Genomic DNA, 19,772 nt, shown 5'->3' with positions numbered 1-19,772 from the left:
TGAGGTGTTTGATGATGTCACTTTCTGTTACCTCCCGCGAGATGAAAACCAGATGGCTGACGCCTTGGCTACATTAACTTCCATGATCAGAGTAAATAAACGAGAGGATATGAAGCCGATCCAGATGAGTATTTGTGAAGCTCCAGCTCATTGCTGCAGTATCGAAGAAGAAGATGAGAGAGATGATTATCATTGGTATCATGATATTCTACGATATGTGAAGAACCGTGAATACCCTGATTAGGCAATTGAAAATGATAAGAGAATATTGAGAAGGCTGGCCAGTGACTATGTCTTAGATGGAGAGATCCTGTATAAAAAGAGAAAGGATCAGGTGATGCTAAGATGTGTTAACGCTGTTGAAGCTAAAAAAATCTTGGAAGAAGTCCATGAGGGTGTCTGCGGGATGCATGCCAATGGGTTCACAATGGCTAGGCAAATTATGAGATTCGGGTATTATTGGTCCACGATAGAGAGAGATTGCATCAGTTACGCCAAGAAATGCCCTAAGTGCCAAATGTATGGAGACAAGATCCATGTGCCTCCTTCACCTCTTCATGTCATGACTTCTCCATGACCTTTCTTAATGTGGGGCATGGACGTTATTGGGCCGATTTCACTGAAGGCTTCTAATGGACATCGATTCATCTTTGTGGTCATTGATTACTTCACCAAATGGGTAGAGGCTGCTTCATAGGCCAACGTCACAAAGTCGGCGGTCAGCAAGTTCTTAAAGAAAGAGATCATATGTCGATATGGCATGCCAGAACGGATTATATCTGACAACACGCTAAATTTGAACAATAGCGTGATAGTGGAGGTTTGCAGTTAGTTCAAAATTAAGCACCACAACTCGTCACCATATCGCCCAAAAATAAATGGTGCAATTGAGGCAGCTAATAAAAATATCAAGAAAATCGTGGGGAAAATGACTGAGACCTACAAGGATTGGCATGAAAAGTTACCATTTGCACTCTATGCTTATCAAACATTTGTCAAAACTTCTACCGGGGAAACACATTACTCATTGGTTTATGGGATGGAGGCAGTTTTGTCCATTGAAGTCGAAATTCCTTCTCTCCGGGTTTTATCAGAGTTGAAGCTTGACGAAGTACAATGGATCCAGTCCCGGTATAATCAATTGAACTTGATTGAAGAAAAAAGGCTAAAGGCTATCCGTCATGGTCAAATGTACTAGAAGCGAATGGTGCGAGCTTACAACAAAAAGGTTCGCCCCAGAGTATTCCGTGAGGGGGACTTGGTATTGAAAAAGATCCTCTTTATGCAAAAAGATTTCAGAGGGAAATGGATACCAAACTCGGAAGGAACTTATATGGTAAAGAAGGCTTTTTCTAGAGGGGCACTGATATTAACTGATATGGACGGTAAGAGCCTGCCTAACCCTATAAATTCAGATTCAGTCAAGAAGTACTTCGCTTAAAAGGAGGCTAAGGTGAAAACCCGCAAAGGGTGCCAAAAAAAAAGGGGGAGAGGCCAAGGTGAAAACCCACAAAGGGCGCCTTGAGACCAAAGGGGTTTTGAATTGAAAACTCAAAAAGGGCAATTCAAGTTTTGACCAAAGATGAGGCATGTGGTAGTCTTGCTATGCTGGAATTAAAGAAAAAGAAGTACGCTATGTCTTGGGGCATCGACAAAGTACTCCAGATCTCCTAGGCACATGATAAAGCTTAAAATGGTCTTCGTAGAGTTCGTACGGAGGAGCTCAGACTACGATATCTGGGACACTTATTTTTTGTCCCCCTTTACCTATTTTTGTACTCCGGAAGTATTTGTTTTCTTTGATTAATCCATTCTTTTCGAATTTTGTTCATAATAAATTTCAGTTTTTTCTATCTTTATAATCTTTTTCAAGAGCTTGTATTGAAATAACGATTAATGGACTAATAATACTTTTACAAAAGAGGTTCTGCATATTACTCTGGAAGCTTCTAAATAGTACAAGAACCTGAAACAGGATTATTGTTTAGAACTTACTAAACCTAAGGGTTGGGAATGTTCGAGAAGGAAGGGTCTAAGTTGAGACTACATCTTAAGATTTTTTTGTCAAAGTATCAGATACAAGATATTGCATCGGTGATACAACCTCGACGAATAACGAACAGTGTTCACCCAAGCATTAAAATGGGATCATGCTCAAAAAAGGAAAATGGATATTCTGCATATGTATCTGGTCATGTTACCCAGAAAGAGGTGTAACAGATTATTTGATTGAAGAAGATGGTACAAATCCTACACCCCTAAGTTGCAGTGGGATGGATTGAAGAAGATAATTTTCTGTCAAAGATACTAGTTGAGTAGAGAAGGCAGGATAACACATCAATGACAGAACCTTGATGAGTGACGAGTAATGGTAACCTAAATATTAAAAAGGGATCATTCTCATTTTGCATTCATATATCATTCATAGCACATCTAGTTAGGAGTATTTAATCTATTCTGATAATGGCATCCTAATCAGCATCCTAATCATTCGGCATAAGCATAGGCCCATCTTACAGGTCATGTTACCCAAAAAATGGTGTAACAGATCCATGAAATTATAGATCCTATGCCCCTAAGTTGCAGTGGGATGGATTGAAGAAAATTGTAGATCTTATCTCCCTAAACAGTAGTGGAGCAGATCGAAAACGGTGAATCTTATCTTCATGTATCGGTAATGGAGCAGATTTAAGCCATCAGCCTTGTCTCCCTGAAGTTGCAGTGGAGCAGGTTCAAGATACAAGTCTTATCTCCTTGAAATTGCAGTGGAGCAGACTAAAAATTGCATATCTTATCTCCCTAAGCAATAGTGGAGTAGATCGAAGACGGTGAATCTTATCTTCATGTATCAGCAATGGAGCAGATTTAAGCCACCAACCTTGTCTCCCTAAAGTTGCAGTGGAGCAGGTTCAAGATACAAGTCTTATCTCCTTGAAGTTGTAGTGGAGCAAACTAAAAATTGTATATCTTATCTCCCTAAGCAGTAGTGGAGCAGATAGAAGATGACGAATTTTATCTCCATGTATCGGCAATGGAGCAGATTTAAGCCACCAACCTTGTCTCCCTAAAGTTGTAGTGGAGCAGGTTCAAGATACAAGTCTTATCTCCCTGAAGTTGCAGTGGAGCAGACTAATAATTGTATATTTTATCTCCCTAAGCAGTAGTGGAGTAGATCAAAGACGGCGAATCTTATCTCCATGTAGCGGCAATGAAACAGATTTAAGCCACAAGTCTTATTTCCCTGAAGTTGCAATGGAGCAAAATGAAGATAGTGAAACTTATTTCCTTGAAGATGTAGAAGAGCGGATTGAAGCTCAATAAACAGATCAAAGCCAACTTTATCTCCTTGAGGTTGCAGTGGAGCAGGTTGAAATTACCAATTCCATTCTCCTTGAAATTTCAGCGGTGGATTAGAGCGAGGCTACGTAAGGAAAAGAAGTATCAGGAAGTCAAGACTTAATAAGACTGGGCAAAATTGGCCCTTTTAAAGTCTTTGCTCCATCCTCGTTACACGACAACGGGTAAAGAGAGGCAGCTGTAAGACCCAATTTTAGCCTGGGCCCATACACATACAAAACAAAAAAAAAACAACAAATGATAGCATAGTCCAATACAAATTTTAAGCCCAAGTTTCAAATCCTGGCCCAAAATACAATTTTGGCCTGATTACACAAGCCCAATGGCCTAAATTTTTTTCAGAAATAACAAACCCTAGCACTTGGGCCCTCCCTTTGGCCGGCGCCGCCTCCACTTCTACGCACACCCCACAAACAACCCCCAGCTCGCGCGTTGCACACCCCACGTCCGTTCCTCCTCCACGTCCTCACGACCTGTGACTTGAGGAAAGAAATAACAAGAAGCCGTTGTATCTTCAGGCTATAAAAAGCCAAGAATACAAAAAAACACACTCAAATTAATACAAAAGAAAACTCCAAAGTAAGAAGGTGATTTCATTTTTTATTTTCTTACTTATTTTTCGAGTTTCTTTTTTTTTATTTTTTAGATATATAATAATAGAAATCGGCGATGGTGAAGCCCGCGGCGGCGCTCGGCTGGAGTTAAGTTGGACATTAGAGAGGGGTTGAGAGGTTTCTGAAGGTTATTTGAGAAAGAGGGCTGAAAATGAGGTTTTGGAGGCAAAATTTGAGTTTTATAACACAACTAAACGGCGCCGTTTTGAAAATTGGGTTCAAAGGCCAAAACGAGTCTTTTTGGGCCTCTGACCTGTGACCTGACCCACACCAAGAGGAGGATCCGCGTGTTTTTCTTGGATGGGCTACTTGCGCACCAAGCCCTTCCGCATTTTTATGGTTTTATAATTAAGTTATATTTATTTCTAATTTGGCCTTACAATTTCCCTCTTGTTTTAATTTGGTCCCGCGCAAGGTGATGCGTTTTAGAGGGAGGGGATATTTACTTTCCCGATCCCTCCACTTCGTTCGCATGTTACAATCTGATCCTTCCCTTTTATTTATTTCCAATTTCGCCCCAAACTTTCGTTTTAAATTCAATTTGGTCATTTTTAAATTATTTTGCTACTTTATCATTTGATTGATTAATTGGACATTTTTATTATTATTTTAATAATATTATTATTGTATTCATTATTATTATATGTTACTATTACATTCATTTTTTTACTTTTATTATTCTTTTTATTAAAATTATTTTTACTATAATTATTCTTATTAATATTTTTTCCCCTTTTCCCCATTATTATTATTATTGTTATTGTTATCCGTATTAATGTATTATTATTATTTTCTATTTCTTTATTATTATTGTATTATCACTAGTATTATTGCCACATCATTAATCTAATTAATTTTATATTATTGCATATATATTTTCTTTTGCACGTACTTACGTTATTGTTATTATCATATCTTATTCCTATAAATTTACCTAAGTTTTAAATATATTTCATGTTATTATATATTAGCATTATGTATTTACTATTTTCTTTTACAATTTCTAACTTGTTAGTCCAAAATTGGTTATTTCATTTTTACTTTAAACAAACTAAATAATTGCATTTTGAGCATAATCGCTTATTTGGAAATTCTTTAAAACAAGGCAATGTTTCTTGCTTGGAAATTCGAGAAATCGTGCCCTAACATACTGGGTTTCAATTTACCGGTTTACCAAATAACCGAATATCCTTTTAAATTTCGATGCATAAGTTTTGGAAACTATGAGATGATTTTGGATACGAAGATTTAAATTGTCGTATCCTAACGTACTGGATGTGATATTTTATTTCTTTGGAATAAGAGAATATTAACATTCGATTCGAGTATGTTCAAATATTTTTAAATAGGATTGTATTCTCAAAATCATTTCATTTTTCCGACACTAAGACATAAATTAATCAATTGGGTACCAATTTTGGGCATTGCGAGAATGCTAACCCTTCCTCTTACGTAAACGACTCCCGAACCCGCTTTCTTGACTTTTGTGGGCCGAAATTAATTTTATTATAAATCAAAATGTTTTATTAGGTGTTTCTATCACACCTAAACAAAAATGATTGGTGGCGACTCCATTTTTCGTTTTAAAGTTGACCCCCGTTTTTTCAAAAAAATAGTTTCGACAATATCTACGAACTTGCTAGTGGCAATCTATTTAACTGGGCCCGCAAGTATGCATCTTTAAGAGCAACACCTAATTATGGGATGCAAAATATTGATAAACACCCAGTAGCATTTAGGATAACAGAATCTGGTGCCACATAGATAGAACCCTAAACCTTACAATAGGAATTTTCAACCTACAATCATTCCATAACATCCATAAACAAGTGAGATAATGCAAACTACAGGCAACTATTGCCAATAATGTCATAACAAAACTATGAAAGAGAAAAGAGAATGGATGTAAACATCTAGCAAACTTATTTTTCTAGGGCTTGATCCTCAGCATGTATGTAAGACCATAAGTTTCAGTGTTTTTGTAACATGATAGAATTATCTGGACTTAAAAAAAAGGGAATGCGTACTGCCCTCTGTCATTCAGCGCCTTCTGCCATGCCTCGAGCTCTTCCTTCGATTGCTCCGATCATCAGAATCGGAATCTGAAGCCGAGTCTGAATCAGAAGACTCAGAAGATGAGCTGTACCTTCTACGCCTCCCCTTCTTTTGCTTCTGCTTCTTCTTCCTCCTCCGACTCTTCCTCTCTTCCTCCGACTCAGATGATGAGCTGTAATCAGTACTACTCCCTTCTGAAGAATAATCCGATCCCGTTACAAATGAGGCACCACTGTCAGTCTCAAAAACTGAAGCCTCACTATCACTACCAGAACCAGAATCTGACCGATACTTCCTTTTGCTTTTCTTAGACCTATTATCATCCTTCTTATCCTTGACATCTGGGATGTCCAAATCATAAGAGATTGAAAGTTTCATCCTGAGTTTGGGGTTCTTAAGCTGCTGAGTTCTCGAGGGTCGTGACATGTAAACCCGTTCGTTCTTGCACTCGTATGTCCAATGCCCTGCTTGAAAACACTTTTGGCACCGGGAAGCACCCATTGTAGACATTGATGTCTTGTCTTTCCTTTCCCCTAACCTCACCGCCTTCTCTGTGCTCATCAAATACATCTGCCTCTTGGCTTCCCGCTTCTCCTGCCATCTGCTAGGCCCTTCTTCCTTTTGCCCATAAGCATTAACATTTCGAGCTGCGGCAGCAGCTGCCCTTTCAGCCTGAGCTCGACTGAGGCCTTTTGCAGCAGTCAATGCAGCAGCCTTGATTCTGTCGGCAGCAGCTTGAGTTTTTTCTTCTTTCTTACTTGACATCTTTTAGATGTCAACAAATAAACCAGACTATGCCGATATGCAGATTACACAATCTCCAAGAGAATAAATTAAACCCAACCCAAATCCTTCAACACCCTATATTCAAATACCCAGTTATGTCATTCAATTGTTTAATCGAATAGAACAGAAGTAGCAAATAATCTAATCAATGGACTAAAGACAAGGAATTTAAACATGCGAAAGAAAATAAAATTCTGCAAAAAACTTTTAAAAAAGGGACTTTAAAAACAGTCACAAAACCCTAATTCAGAACAAAAAAGGTTGAATATTGTTTCTTTCCTATTAACCCTCAACTGAGAATTTTTTTGGGGGAAATTAACGAACATAAATCTAAATATTAAGTGCATAAAACATTAGAAACGATAAAGAGGAGAAGAAAATTAACGCGTACCTGAACTTCGTGGCCTAAGGATCCAAATCGAAGACAAAGAGGAAAGTTTATAACTTTATTATTAATAAGAGAAATGGGAATGGGATTTTCGTCTTTTCCCCTTTATTTAAGCTAATTGCGACGAAACCATGATTTAAAGGCTCCTTTTACGTAATGTCAAATTCTTTTATTAGTCCCTGAAATTAATCCCTACACTTTGATTTAGTCCTTTCTAATCTTTATATTTTTTTAATTATATTTTTTTAATTTTAAAATTCTAGTCTAGACCCAAATAGTTATAGTCAAATTCTTTAAATTAAATTATCTTATTTTTTAAATCTTATAAAAAATAATATTATATATATTATTGTCATGCTTAATTTGTTACTTTCACATAATACTAAAAAAAATCATGTCATTTTAGTTAAGAAATATACTTGCACTATTTGAGCTAAGAGAATTTTGAAAAGTATAAAAATTTGAACTTATAAAATTAAAAAATAAAGATTAAATCAACATAGGGAGGAATCCAAAAAAAATTTTCTTTTAAATTTTTTGAATATCAATTTTACCTTGTATTCATTTTCAAAGGACTAAATAAAATATTTTTCATTTTCTGGAGGGGCCAAAGAATAATTTTTCCCTATATCAATCATTTATGGGCCTGACCCCCTTGTATCAACCCTTAATGTCAACGTTCAACAAAAGCTTCTCTAAAAGCTAGTCTTTGAGGCATATATGGTGGGGTGACAAGGCGCTTATTATTGTGAGAGGCAAGAGATAAATTAATGCTTTTGTATTCTCCACCATCTTTGTAGAAAGATAATATTTTTGGGTTAAAATGTCTTCCCATTTAGAGGAGGTCAATGAGAATGCAATAATATAATTTTTTATCGAGAGAGAAAATGGAGAGGGTGCCCATAAATCGTCAAAAATGATTTGGAGTGGCTTAGTGCTAAACAAAGTGAATGGTTTAACAGGCAGCCTACGAGCTCTATTGGAGTAGTAGAAATTACAGAAATGAAAATGCCAAACCAGCTATTGGATTGTCGAGTAACAAAACAGCTATGTACTTGTTATTTAGAAATAACGTTCTTTATAGTTGAAAGCTCCAACAAAGCATGCTCTACAAAATTAGTCTAAAGACCCTGCCCCTGCCACTGCCAGCCATAAATTAAAACATTACTCCACTTCATCATCTTTCTTAAAAGTCTAGAAGGTTTGCAGCAGTAGAAAGAGCAGCTCCACTAATGGCACAATGCAGAACCTGCTCGTGGGTAGTATTATCACACGTCAGTGCTACTGCCATCCCTGTTATCGCCCCTGCCACTGCACTATTTGTCTGCACCCAACGACAATGCCGTTAAAACAAATAATGTGTGTAAAATTCAACAATGGAACCATTTAACCTGGCTGCAGTTCTTGAGGGCTAAACATTATTTTTGTTAGCTCTTGGAATCTTCACATTAGATGTCAATGATTTGTGGATGAAACAAAAGAGAGAACAAGATGGGGATGCTTCTTTACCCAATCATGAGATCCACGAGCCTCTTTTAGCCCAAATGTAAGCCCTGAATATAATCCAGCAGCCAGCCCTGCATCGTATAATTCAATTCATGGTGCATGGTAAAAGCCATATATCTTTGTCATTTCTGAATATGAGCGTTTCACTCATCACTGTTGCTCCAAATGAAACTAATAACCTATTAGAGACAATAACTAAACTTACCCCACTGTAGAGATTCTTTTCCAGTGTGCTTCACCTGTACAACATTGTAAAAAGTAAGCCTCCTTTCTTTTTTGCCTTTTTTTTTTTAATAAAAAAAGGCCTTCGTCTTTGTGCACCCAACTTGCCAACTTGAAATATGATATTCATGTCCAACACATGATGGAGAATATTGATACAAATTTATGAAAAAAATACCTGTATATGTATACCTCGAGTACGGCCACAAATCATATGAAAGCTCAACAAAGTTTACCAACTTATTACAAGATCTATTGAGGTTACTTATGTAGAAGAGTCATCATACTAGCTAGTTTCAATCACTATACATCATTGACTGTCTTTTCACTTGAAATTTTATGTACTTGTGAAAGGACTCACCATTGCTTCAAGAGAATTTCGACTGGTTTCCCCTGCAATCAAACATCAAATCAATTTCAACTTTCATTAGTAACTGTGAAACTAACACATGAATAATATATGAAACTGCGAAAATCATCCAACAAGGAAGAGAAATTAAACTTAATTTGCACTTCCGAATTCAGTAAATAATTAAGCCAAAGAAGTTTTTAGTATTTTAAGGTTCAATCTCATCTCAAAAAATCTGTAAGAAGAAAACCAAAAAGACAAAGCAATTAACTCCTTCCGAGTAAGCGACAAAATGAAATTAGCTAAAGGTGAGCCTGGAGGAATCGATCTTCATGTATCAGCCATCACCCACAAGCATGTATAATATTGCACGAGACACCAAAGACTGTTCCTGTTTACCTCCCTTTTCTAATGCTAAGCTTGTGTTAAAAAGAAAAAGGATTCATGAATGGCATGCATTGATGCATACCTCTGAGGCCAGGGAAGCCTTGCTTCTTATTCTTGACACCAGTGATATCAGTCGATTTAATGGGTCCAGTTCCTGCACCAAAACCACAACCCCACATCACAGAACCCATCACCAAAACAAAATGAAAAAGCATAAGCAATTGCGTTTGCCTTCAAAAGCTATATGACAAGCCTCCCTGGCGATAGCTTGAAGTGCTCCAATCTGCACACCCACACCCATCACAAAATATTAGTTTGGGGAAATAGAGGGACCGAAATATTGAAGATGAGAAATAATATTACATACACCAGCAGTTTTGACAAAGCTCTGAGCAGACCAGTTGAGAAGAGGGTGTCCCAGGTCGAAGAAATCTCCCTTATCGAAGCGCAATTCATCAAACAAAGACTTCGCCTCCGAGTTACCACTCATGGTTTCTTCTTGGGTTTTCTGACGTAACGCTTCTTGATCTATCGCGTTAAAACTTCTTCAGGGAGAGATGCTAATGGCTGTCGAAGATGGTGTACCCGATATCAATCGGAAGATTGAACAAGTGAAAATGCTATGATATTTGTACAAGAGATTGTAGGAGACAAGTTGAGAAGATATAGGACACGTGTTTATGAAACCTTATGTATCTCCTGCATGGGGAACCAGATATGGCGGATTTCGTGGCGATTCTCGGGACGCTCTGTTTCATATTCTTCGCCACGTATCTTTCAGTCCGTATACCTGGCCAAGCCCAATGTTGCGTGTTCTTCCATTTGCAGTGCCATGCATGGTACACTTTCTAGTAACAACTTGAGATTTTAGAACGATTAAGTGCAAAAGTAAAAGCCCAATCCATTAAAATTCTTCAAATCAGTAAAACAAGTAAATTGGGGGGTTTAGCGGATTTAATGCGGAAACACCCCCCCCATTACAAGGTGAAGTTTGCGTAATAACAATTTACAAGTGGGTTTATAAATGAGGTTTCAGCTACAGTTCGGGAAAATTTTGCCTCCTCACCCATTGTCATCCTAGATCCTCTCATCTCCTCTATCTATACGTATATAACAGGCACACTCACCACAAAAATGAACAAAAGGAAGCCAGTACTAATACTATGCAGGGGAAATATTACTGCCCCATTCTATTAGTTAGTTCACAAATCTAAATGGAACAATAAAAGTTCTTTTTTTCTCTTTAGGAAAAAAGGGGAAAAAGTTAAAACAGACAATGTTTTAGTTGATGGAGCGGCGCAAAGCATCAGGCAGGCCTGGTAGATCTATACATGTTCTTCCCCTCCGATGAACATTTCAGAATTCCAAGCTTTCTTCGCATCCGGCTCTTTCTTGTGAGTTCACTTTTCCTTTGGTAGCCCAAGATTGTTTAGTCAACCAAGCACATCCTATAGCTAAAATAAAACAAAGAAGGAAACAAGTTACCCTGCGTATAACGAATGATTCTGGGATTCAACTCATGATCCATTTACAGCCATTTCAGGTGATGACTTTGATGGTAGCAACGGACGGGGATCCTCTCCACTTAATTGTCTATTGTCTGAAGGGCTATGCAGGTAATCTGAACAGTTTCTAGGAGATTCTTTCCCTCTAAGGTTGCCCTCGTTTGGACTTTTGTTATCATAACTTCTGGGACTGCCAGATTCCTTTTCAATATGATTCTCCTCACCTGATTGAGTAGATAAATGCATGGCATTTGCGGTTTTCTTACTAGGCAGCACTGCCTGGCTTAGGGTTGAACACAAAGCCGCAAATACACTATCTCTTGGTTTAGAGCTTTTACCCAAACGCTGCTTCTTAGCTAGCCCAGGTTCCTTTTCCTTAGGAGTCAACTTACGCTTCAAGCCAAGGGACTCCATGCTTCCTTCATCATCCTCCGAGTTTTCAGTCTGTTTCCTTGGAGGTGGTCTGTAGTCTTCATCGTCATCATCATAGTCAACAAGCCCACCAGATCTAGGGCTATAAAATTAAAATAAATATAAGCACACTACAAAATTCAGTAATGAACCATCAAGGATGAGGTCACTGAAATACCATGACGATGGGCAGCTGACAGCAACTCCATTGGATAAAACAGGCTGAGATTGCACTTTCTCAGGATGAGATCCAGATGTTGTATCCTCTTCATCACTGATTAACATCCAAACATATTCTATCAATATACAAGAAATGGCATAAGAAAAATTGACAACTCATTATCTGATGAAGGCATACCTCTCCTCATTAAAATAGTCTTCCTCTTCTTTCTCCAAAGCACGCTCATCAATCCGTTTTCTTGGGTCCGGTGCATTAACATTCATTTCGGGTCCACAATTTTCCAAGAACTGCAAACAGACAGGTCATATCAAAGTTGCAGATCTAAGCGTCATAGTTGTAAAATTGGAAAACTGGTGAACTGGAATACCTGCTTGTATTTGACTTTGAACGACTGAAGAGAAGGCAAGTGCTCAAACCTTACCAACTGATTCCAAAATGAATCAACTATATGTTTAACCAATAATTTCAGGTTTTCCTGCATGACAAAAAGCTATAATTAGCAGAGAGAATCTTTCGTGCATGTTTAATATCCCAATACATGGTTGAAATAACATGCACCTTGCGGATATATTCAAAAAGTTCCAAGACTGCAGAATTCAGCACATTGTAACGATTACCGTTAGCAACAAAAGCATCTACAATTGATTTGAGAAGGCTGTTCTTGACAAAGTGACTTATCAAATGTTCATCCTGCAAGATGACAGCTCAATTTTAACCACTTAAATCATGTAAAGTTTTTATACTGTCAAACATATTTACCAGCCAAAAATTTACTAATTTTCAATTAGTAGAGAGAATAATGAGCACAACATTGTAAATTTTTTGGCAGTAGAAACACCAGTGGCAGGAGATCCGCCAATAATCAGAATATATTATATGTTAATTCCGGGTATGCACACATTACATTTGGAGTGCCAAAGCCCCAAGCTGATGTCCACTTTGATGTACCAAAATAAGCGTCCAGCATAGACACTTGAGAGAGAAAAATAAAGTGAAACATCTATGTACACTCCATATCTCAAAGGCAAAACATATACGAACCCTCCATATCTAATTCAGTAATTCTCCATGTCTCAATATGCAATTAACAGCAGTCAAAAGCAATGTCAGATATCATTCTCATAGTAACCAGCTTAAATGTCATTTATCTTTTTTATGGCATCTCTTATTCTAGAGATATCATCATGTGTAACTATTCAACTGATTGCATATAAACCTATTCTAAAGCATAAACTGGATTCACTTACATGACGAGAGAGAATAATGCGAACAAAGCGAACTGCAGCAGCTACAAGGTATTTTTCCCTTCTCTGCGTAAGTAACAAAACTTTGTCTATGGCATTGTTAAGGAGAAAATTACACCTGCAAATAATTAAGAAAAGCCATTTAACTAGTATCTTGGATTAATATACCAAAATTTTCTAGAAGAATACACAAGGCTCAAAAATATTACTTTATTCTATATGGATGGTGGACAACACAAAAGCACAACAATTCACATATGTTTAACAGAATTTCAGGCTTTGTGCTATTTTGGATTTCAACTCTCCCTGCAGTGCCTGCCAATTTACCGGTTGACACGCCAGCCTCATCATCAGGACACGATAATATTATAACATCAATTAGCTGGCCCAAATGTTTCTCATAAAAAGTTTCAACAATTGTATCTCTCTGCAGCAAAATCAAAACAAGGTCAAGTACTTGCATGAAAAGAATTGAAACCAGCAAACATACCAGCATGGTGAAAAGATTAAATCTTACGTGAAAGTTTTAAGTGACAATTTTCCAACAATCAGCAGATACATATAGTAAATCACAAATCAACATCAAAACTTTTAAATAAACTCAAAAATGTTGTGGACTCCAAAATTACAGGGAACACAAATAAGGTACAAAAATCACATGATAATCATTATTCTTTAATGATCTATGAGTACATTATACAGTAACATCTCAGTGATCTACAGCACACAGGATCAAACATAAGCCTGCTGAGGTTTGATTGAGCCACTTAGCAAGCATGGAAGAATAGACAGAAGTTAATTTTTATCAAATTTCATCTTTATTTAACTACAACCCTTCATGAGGAGTCAAACTGAGCTTGTTTGCAAGATTCTCATCTTGCCTATACTGGAATCTAATTTGATACTGGTTCGTGGTTCTTGAAGAATGGCACCAAATTCTCATACAGTAAATCAACTTAAGTGGAGGATTGAGAAACAAGGTTAACCTAACAAAATAATCTTGTGACATTAAACTATGAAGAATACAAGAAGATTAGAACCTACGCTGACCATATGGTAATTAGTAGCATGACTGTATGAGTCTACAATTTCCCACCTACCAAAATTTAACATTTGCAAACAGAAATAAAATATCAAGATTGGAACCTGAGCTCCAGTAAATGTGACCGAATCTAGCAAACTACGAAGAATTTCAAGAAACTGGCAGTGCATATCCTCTCCAAAATCTGTTATCATCCCTTTAACCTGCAAGTAAGCAACCATGTTAGTTCTTTCAATTCTCCCGCCATATATACAGAAATATATGCACCAAAGTGAAGATCTGTTAAGATCATCTAATTCTTGTGTTTCCACACCATGATTATACCATATTACAAACTCAGATGAAACACATACCAGAAGTCCTAAAAGTAGATTTTCTTCCTGACGAACAACATAAGATCGCAGAAGGTTTGGATCCTGATTCAAGAATAATATGAGGATGTCTGTCCTGCATCCATTATAGAGACTTATTGTTAGGACTCGATAGTTAGGAAATGAAAACTTTACAAGGGAAGCAGAAGGAAGAAATATATTAAAGAGAGATTTAAAAGATATGCGCCCAATACCCCATTAGTACAATCTTTTTATCTTCACTCTGCAAAGCATCAGTTATAGTGTCAACGATACCTTCATTCATAAGATCCCTGAAATAATTGAAAAGAAAATGGGCACTTTAGCCATAAGATATAAAAATCCAGTTATTTAAAAGAGAATCCAGGAGAATTGGTGCTTCCCTAGGAGAAAAAAGAAGGGGAAGAAAGAAAGAATTAATACCAGATGTCTAACTTGTAGAAAGGCATACCTAAATATTGGAAGCTGCTGTGCCATCTGCAGACTCTTGCTTAAACTACAAAATTCATGCAGGAAATATACCTATTGAAGAAACAGGATAAATGTAGGTACAAATCAAAAGGAACAAAACGATAGAGTTTGTACCCAAGAAAAGAGAGAGATGAAAAAACCTCCACAAAAGCATGTAAAATTATGTTGGGACTCAGAATGAATAAGAACCTGGGAAAAAATATATTTTCTAGAGCCAAAACATTCAGATATTTGATCTCACCTGAATCAAGATTTTTCATGACCTAATAAAAATCTGGGTTATCTAATATCTAAGGCAGATGGAAAAAAGTACAAAAATCATTCATTGTAGTCAATTACAAGCAAAGGAGGGCTAATAGAACTGAAAGTCTAGGCATATACATTCTTATATTCGATCTAGTCTAAATAAGACCTTTCATGACCCAATAAAAATTTAACATTTAAATGGATAGAAGAAAATACAAAAACCAATCGTGTTAGACATGTTACAAGCAAAGGACGGCTTAACAAACAGAAAGTCAACTAAGTTTGATCTTTGGAGATCTGCCATTCATAACAGTTAGCTTCACTGTGAGGAAGCAGCAATCATAACCAAATGAAAACAGGACCATAAAATCCCATTTCAATGCTAATAGTTACCAGATTTTTCTTTGATTCAGCAGATGTGGTTGGCGACCTCAGCCTTGCAAACAATTCTTGAATAAACGTGCTATTGTCCTTCAATAAAGAAATAACCTACAACACAGTGATGCAGTAAGTGCAAACTGCAAAAGAAACAGAAAGCTTAAAAAAATTAACAACAAACTACAATCTTACAATAGCATTATTCGAATGAATTATAGAATTCAAACTGGCAACTGTGGCCTCATCCAATACCCTTGCCAAAACAACATCCTGAAAAAAGCAATCAAAAGCAAGAATTAAACAAAAGACATGAGGAAGACAAAGAAATCTAGCACTTAAGACAAATACCTTCAGATAACCAACTCGGCATGTCTGGTGTATCTTTGACAAGACTACCGGATTTTTAAACGGAATGACCTGTAAAAATAATAAGAATGAACTCTTTTTTACAGGTAAAGGTCCTTGATTTTCTTCCTCCTGATCTTAACTCCCTCTAGTCCCAAGTCTATACATCCATCATACGCCCTAGTACGCATTTAAGAAAACATTACCTCCTTAAAAACAGCATGTTCTTTCAGAAATTTACGATATTGTTGCACCTGGGGAATAAAAGGATCATCTGCAAACCAAAGAAGAAACTGTCTTATCAAAGGATGATACAAACTATTATGGTAAATAGTCAATTCTGGGGCATGCATTCAGGAATATAAAAGAGGAAGTAAGTAAAAATTCCAAAATTGAACACGATAAAAAGTAAAAATTCCAAAATTGAACACGATAAAGTGCACCAGATGCTAAATGGCAACCCAACATGCAAGAGAGAGAGAGAGAGAGATTAAAGCAATAAACAGATATAAAACAAGCATCAAACAACTTCAACCCAATGAACAACAAGACATAATAGTTTCACTTAAGATTTCATGTATAGAATTGCTTCTCAAACTATAATTATAAAGCCCTCACAAAAACTGTCATGCTTTCATCAATAATGATATAAAGTTAGCCATGACTACTTGCAATGCAAGGTACAAGTATTTTGCAATTCTGTGGGACTCTTACAATATGAATTTATTGTGTAGAGGCCACACTAGTTTGGGATTACTAATTCACAGATGAAGCTGAGTTACAGAAAAGCAACAGAAACAACCACATATGATTGACCAAAGTCCCAAGACATAACAAGGTTTGTGTATGCTTCTATAACTAGAAGCCTGCATGCAAACAGCTATATACAAGTAAATTGCGAATTAAACTTTCAATTCAATTCAACAACAGTCACAAATAATAAATGTCAGAACAAACAGATGGGACTTACATTCTAGGGAACCGATAATATCAATGATTAATTCATCCCCAAATATTTTCTCAAAAACTTGAGTACTATTGAGCATAACTGTATGACAACCAATAACACAATTAATGATCCATCAATCATCTGTAAAATAAAAGCATGTCTTAAGTCTTAACTAAGAATAAGAGAATTCAAGTGAGAAAGAGAGCTAACTTATCCCCTTCACAATTTTAAATATCATGTGAAGACCATCTACATTTTCCAAATCTTCACATATTCTGAATAGCTCCATCAGCTTCTGGAAGAAAGCTTGCTGCATTGAGATCAAAACTCAAGTCAGCAGGCTAAAATATTTAAAACTAACAAGGATAGGAATACAAGACAAAGATTCTAAACTATAAAGCTGGAAAAAGGAAAAAATGAAAGTGAATGATAAAGACAAGACACCATTAGGAAAAAAAATCATAAAAAGAAAAGAAATCAAGCTCATGGTTACATGTTGGACATTTATGTTTAGTCTCTCTACATATCACATTAGACAATCCCAGAGTCGAGAATCTAGAGGAAAACCAAATCATTCAATTTATATCAGAGGCACAATTGATAACTTAATATGACAGAAATACCAACCTTAACAATAAACAAATTAGCGGCAGTTAATTACAGAATACTACACTACACAAAATCTACATATAGGAGATATTAGCAAAATAAAAATGTACACTTAACAAAGTTTAAAAGAAGCATACATCATTTAATATAAGTTCTGTCAGCTGCATCTGATCAGCAAGGCTACTCTCGGTGACAATCTGCAGGACGAAATTGATCAACTTAACAATCTTGTAAACAGGCATGCCAGAGCAGACTAAATTTGAAGCTTTCTAAGCAAAATAAGCAGGCACGCAGAAAATATAGGGACTCTAACAGATATTATTGAAAAGGAAAGCCAACAACCTCTTGGCCTAGTGGCAAGATTATTGTGTTGTGTGGCATGAGAGTTTGGGTTCAATCCCTAGCAACCCCACTCCCTACCCCAATTATCATTAAAATAATGCATAGTCCACTTAAATGAAGTTAAACCTCAAGCATCTATTTGCACCATCCTATTGACAACCGAAAAAATAACTTTTGTAATCTCCTGCTCACAATAATTGAATAACGTGCAGGAAAGATAAACAAGTAATACAAGCTTACTCAAATTTCCCAGATAATTAAAGATTTCAAAACAGAGACATTGCGTTCTAGCATCTTATCATCATTTTTTTCACTATACAGTATCCATAAGCTTCCTTTACTGAACACAAGACGTTTATCCCAATGATGCTACTGCTTTTAGCATCCTAGATTTGATAAGTAATCAAGGAACAACACCATTTCCATAACTCAGAAGTTTTACCAAAATCTACCAATACCAAAATTAGAAGGCTTATTTGAGATAAATGTACATGGCATACAAACAAAAACTCTTGGAAGAACAATTGCAGGCAAACTAAGAATATGAATTGTGTATTAACAATGATGAGAATCTGCCAGTAAATCAATGTTGGTTACCAAATTTATGAGCTGTGACACTCCAAAATAACAGAATATTCAAATCTGACAATAAAATTAGTCTTTGCACACATGAAATATTTTCCCAACTGAATAAAAAGGAATCATCTATTCCCCAATGCACTAACATTGCAAGACAGGATAAAATACCAGTCATCTAGAACCCTAACCAAAATAAGCAGGACACCAAGTGTGATGACCAACTACCCTTTCAAACTCAACAGTTCATGCAGTCTAGTAGTATGTTTCCTTGGATATCAACTAAAGTAGACCATATTCCTTTTAAACAACTCAATAACAAAAAAATCCTATGAAAATCATAAAATTCTAACTTCAAACTCATTTCACCAACAGCCCAAGAAAAAAATGGTATTACATCCCACTTATAGCTAACTTACTTCACCATACACACCAAACCAAAACCTAATAACCAATAACACTGTGCAATAAGGATTAGCAACTTCCCTACAAAGGTAAAAATAAATTTAATTGGAAGATAGAAACTTCACTCAATCGATTCCCGTCACTTCTCACTAATAAAAATGGCAGAAAGGCAAATTAAATATCTGAACTTATACTAGAATTGAACTAACAAAAATAAGACTGATTCTAGGGCCCCAACGAGACTTCTATAAAACAGCGAGAGATGGCTGACCTGCATCGAGTTGGCGTTGCCTTGAGGCTTCTCTTGAGCGCCCATCACAGCTTCTCGCTTTCCGATTTCAAACGTTTTGAATCCAAAATAACCACGAGGATTCCTAGAGACTGAAAAATCGAAGTTAAATTGAAAGATTGAGGAAACCTCTAGTTAGGGTTTTCCGGTAACGAGAAGAGAGAGAAAGCGCGGGATCTGAAATATTAGGCGGGAGAGACTAAGGTTTCTTTTGGAGGGGAGATCAAAAGAAAACCCTAACCGCCATTAACGAAGCAAAAAAACCTTCGTCTCTCTCTCACTTTTTTCTATTTTCAGCTCAAGTGCCCGTCTCTCCCCCCGACCTTCGATAAGTGAAAGAGACGAGGGGGAAAAAAACATACCAAAAAACAATAATACACTACAAAAAGAATAAAAAATTTAAGAAATATGATTCTTTTTTAATGGGCTGAATTTTGTTTCTAATTACGGTTTCGCCATTTCACCTTAGAGTCAAGCTTCAGTCATCATTTGTCTTCCGCCATCAGACAGTACAATCGAGGGGGAAGCCACGGTTTTCTTTTGGAGCATTGATTTTCCTAAAGAAAATATTATTTATTAAAAAGATTCATGAATAATACAAATATAAATCATAGATAAATAAGACACTACAATTTATGTATAAATATTATTTTTGTAATAAAATTAATGTGTAATTATCATGTACATAAAATAATCTTAAAAGAGGAGGTCCAAAATAAACCAAAAATGCATCACATTGATCAAATCAATAAAAATTACATTCTA

General features: G+C 36.4%; 3 protein-coding genes across 5 annotated transcripts; all 3 read right to left on the bottom strand.

Moving 5' to 3' along the window:
* Positions 1–5,685: 5,685 nt before the first annotated feature.
* On the bottom strand, positions 5,686–7,336 carry LOC107896623 (zinc finger CCHC domain-containing protein 10). The gene is made up of 2 exons (XM_016821825.2): positions 7,204–7,336; positions 5,686–6,887 (listed from the first exon to the last, which is right to left on the bottom strand). The coding sequence occupies exon 2, from the start codon at positions 6,789–6,791 to the stop codon at positions 6,012–6,014; it is 780 nt and encodes a 259-aa protein (XP_016677314.1). The 5' UTR covers positions 6,792–6,887; positions 7,204–7,336; the 3' UTR covers positions 5,686–6,011.
* Positions 7,337–8,236: 900 nt separating this feature from the next.
* LOC107896622 (outer envelope pore protein 16-2, chloroplastic) lies at positions 8,237–10,513 on the bottom strand. Of its 2 annotated transcripts, XM_016821824.1 has the most exons (8): positions 10,352–10,513; positions 10,032–10,231; positions 9,896–9,947; positions 9,747–9,818; positions 9,290–9,321; positions 8,912–8,945; positions 8,710–8,777; positions 8,237–8,524 (listed from the first exon to the last, which is right to left on the bottom strand). In XM_016821824.1, the coding sequence occupies exons 2-8, from the start codon at positions 10,152–10,154 to the stop codon at positions 8,387–8,389; spliced, it is 519 nt and encodes a 172-aa protein (XP_016677313.1). In that variant the 5' UTR covers positions 10,155–10,231; positions 10,352–10,513; the 3' UTR covers positions 8,237–8,386. The 2 variants fall into 2 exon arrangements, with proteins under 2 accessions (XP_016677313.1, XP_040935064.1); XM_041079130.1 differs by having other exon boundaries at positions 10,032–10,385.
* A 32-nt stretch (positions 10,514–10,545) lies between these two features.
* Positions 10,546–19,385, bottom strand: LOC107896621 (serine/threonine-protein phosphatase 4 regulatory subunit 3). 2 transcript variants are annotated; one of them, XM_016821822.2, is made up of 19 exons: positions 18,990–19,385; positions 17,533–17,592; positions 16,997–17,096; positions 16,808–16,885; positions 16,044–16,111; positions 15,841–15,909; positions 15,685–15,762; positions 15,508–15,603; positions 14,849–14,919; positions 14,613–14,690; positions 14,401–14,494; positions 14,152–14,250; positions 13,215–13,432; positions 13,009–13,123; positions 12,320–12,451; positions 12,129–12,236; positions 11,939–12,048; positions 11,759–11,854; positions 10,546–11,683 (listed from the first exon to the last, which is right to left on the bottom strand). In XM_016821822.2, exons 1-19 carry the CDS (start codon positions 19,032–19,034, stop codon positions 11,182–11,184), a joined length of 2,217 nt encoding a protein of 738 aa, XP_016677311.1. In that variant the 5' UTR covers positions 19,035–19,385; the 3' UTR covers positions 10,546–11,181. The 2 variants fall into 2 exon arrangements, with proteins under 2 accessions (XP_016677311.1, XP_016677312.1); XM_016821823.2 differs by lacking the exon at positions 16,808–16,885 and having other exon boundaries at positions 18,990–19,381.
* Between the last annotated feature and the right edge of the window lie 387 nt (positions 19,386–19,772).

Source organism: Gossypium hirsutum, chromosome A10 (assembly GCF_007990345.1).
Source record: "Gossypium hirsutum isolate 1008001.06 chromosome A10, Gossypium_hirsutum_v2.1, whole genome shotgun sequence".
In the NCBI taxonomy this organism is placed as follows: Eukaryota; Viridiplantae; Streptophyta; class Magnoliopsida; order Malvales; family Malvaceae; genus Gossypium; species Gossypium hirsutum.
The sequence above is the reverse complement of the archived record's forward strand: the minus strand, read 5'-3'. Positions and strand labels throughout refer to the sequence as shown.

Bases quoted from the DNA above. Each gene is read 5' to 3' on its own strand.
- LOC107896623 (XM_016821825.2), bottom strand. From the start codon at position 6,791: ATGTCAAGTAAGAAAGAAGAAAAAACTCAAGCTGCTGCCGACAGAATC.
- LOC107896622 (XM_016821824.1), bottom strand. From the start codon at position 10,154: ATGAGTGGTAACTCGGAGGCGAAGTCTTTGTTTGATGAATTGCGCTTC. The intron at 9,948-10,031 runs GTATGTAATATT...GTGGGTGTGCAG, and splicing joins GCTTTGTCAAAACTGCTGGT to ATTGGAGCACTTCAAGCTAT. The intron at 9,322-9,746 runs GTATGCATCAAT...GTTTGATTGCAG, and splicing joins AGGCTTCCCTGGCCTCAGAG to GGGAAACCAGTCGAAATTCT.
- LOC107896621 (XM_016821822.2), bottom strand. From the start codon at position 19,034: ATGGGCGCTCAAGAGAAGCCTCAAGGCAACGCCAACTCGATGCAG. The intron at 17,097-17,532 runs GTATGCTTCTTT...ATCTCAATGCAG, and splicing joins CAGAACTTATATTAAATGAT to CAAGCTTTCTTCCAGAAGCT. The intron at 12,049-12,128 runs GTATTCCAGTTC...GTCTGTTTGCAG, and splicing joins TCAAAGTCAAATACAAGCAG to TTCTTGGAAAATTGTGGACC.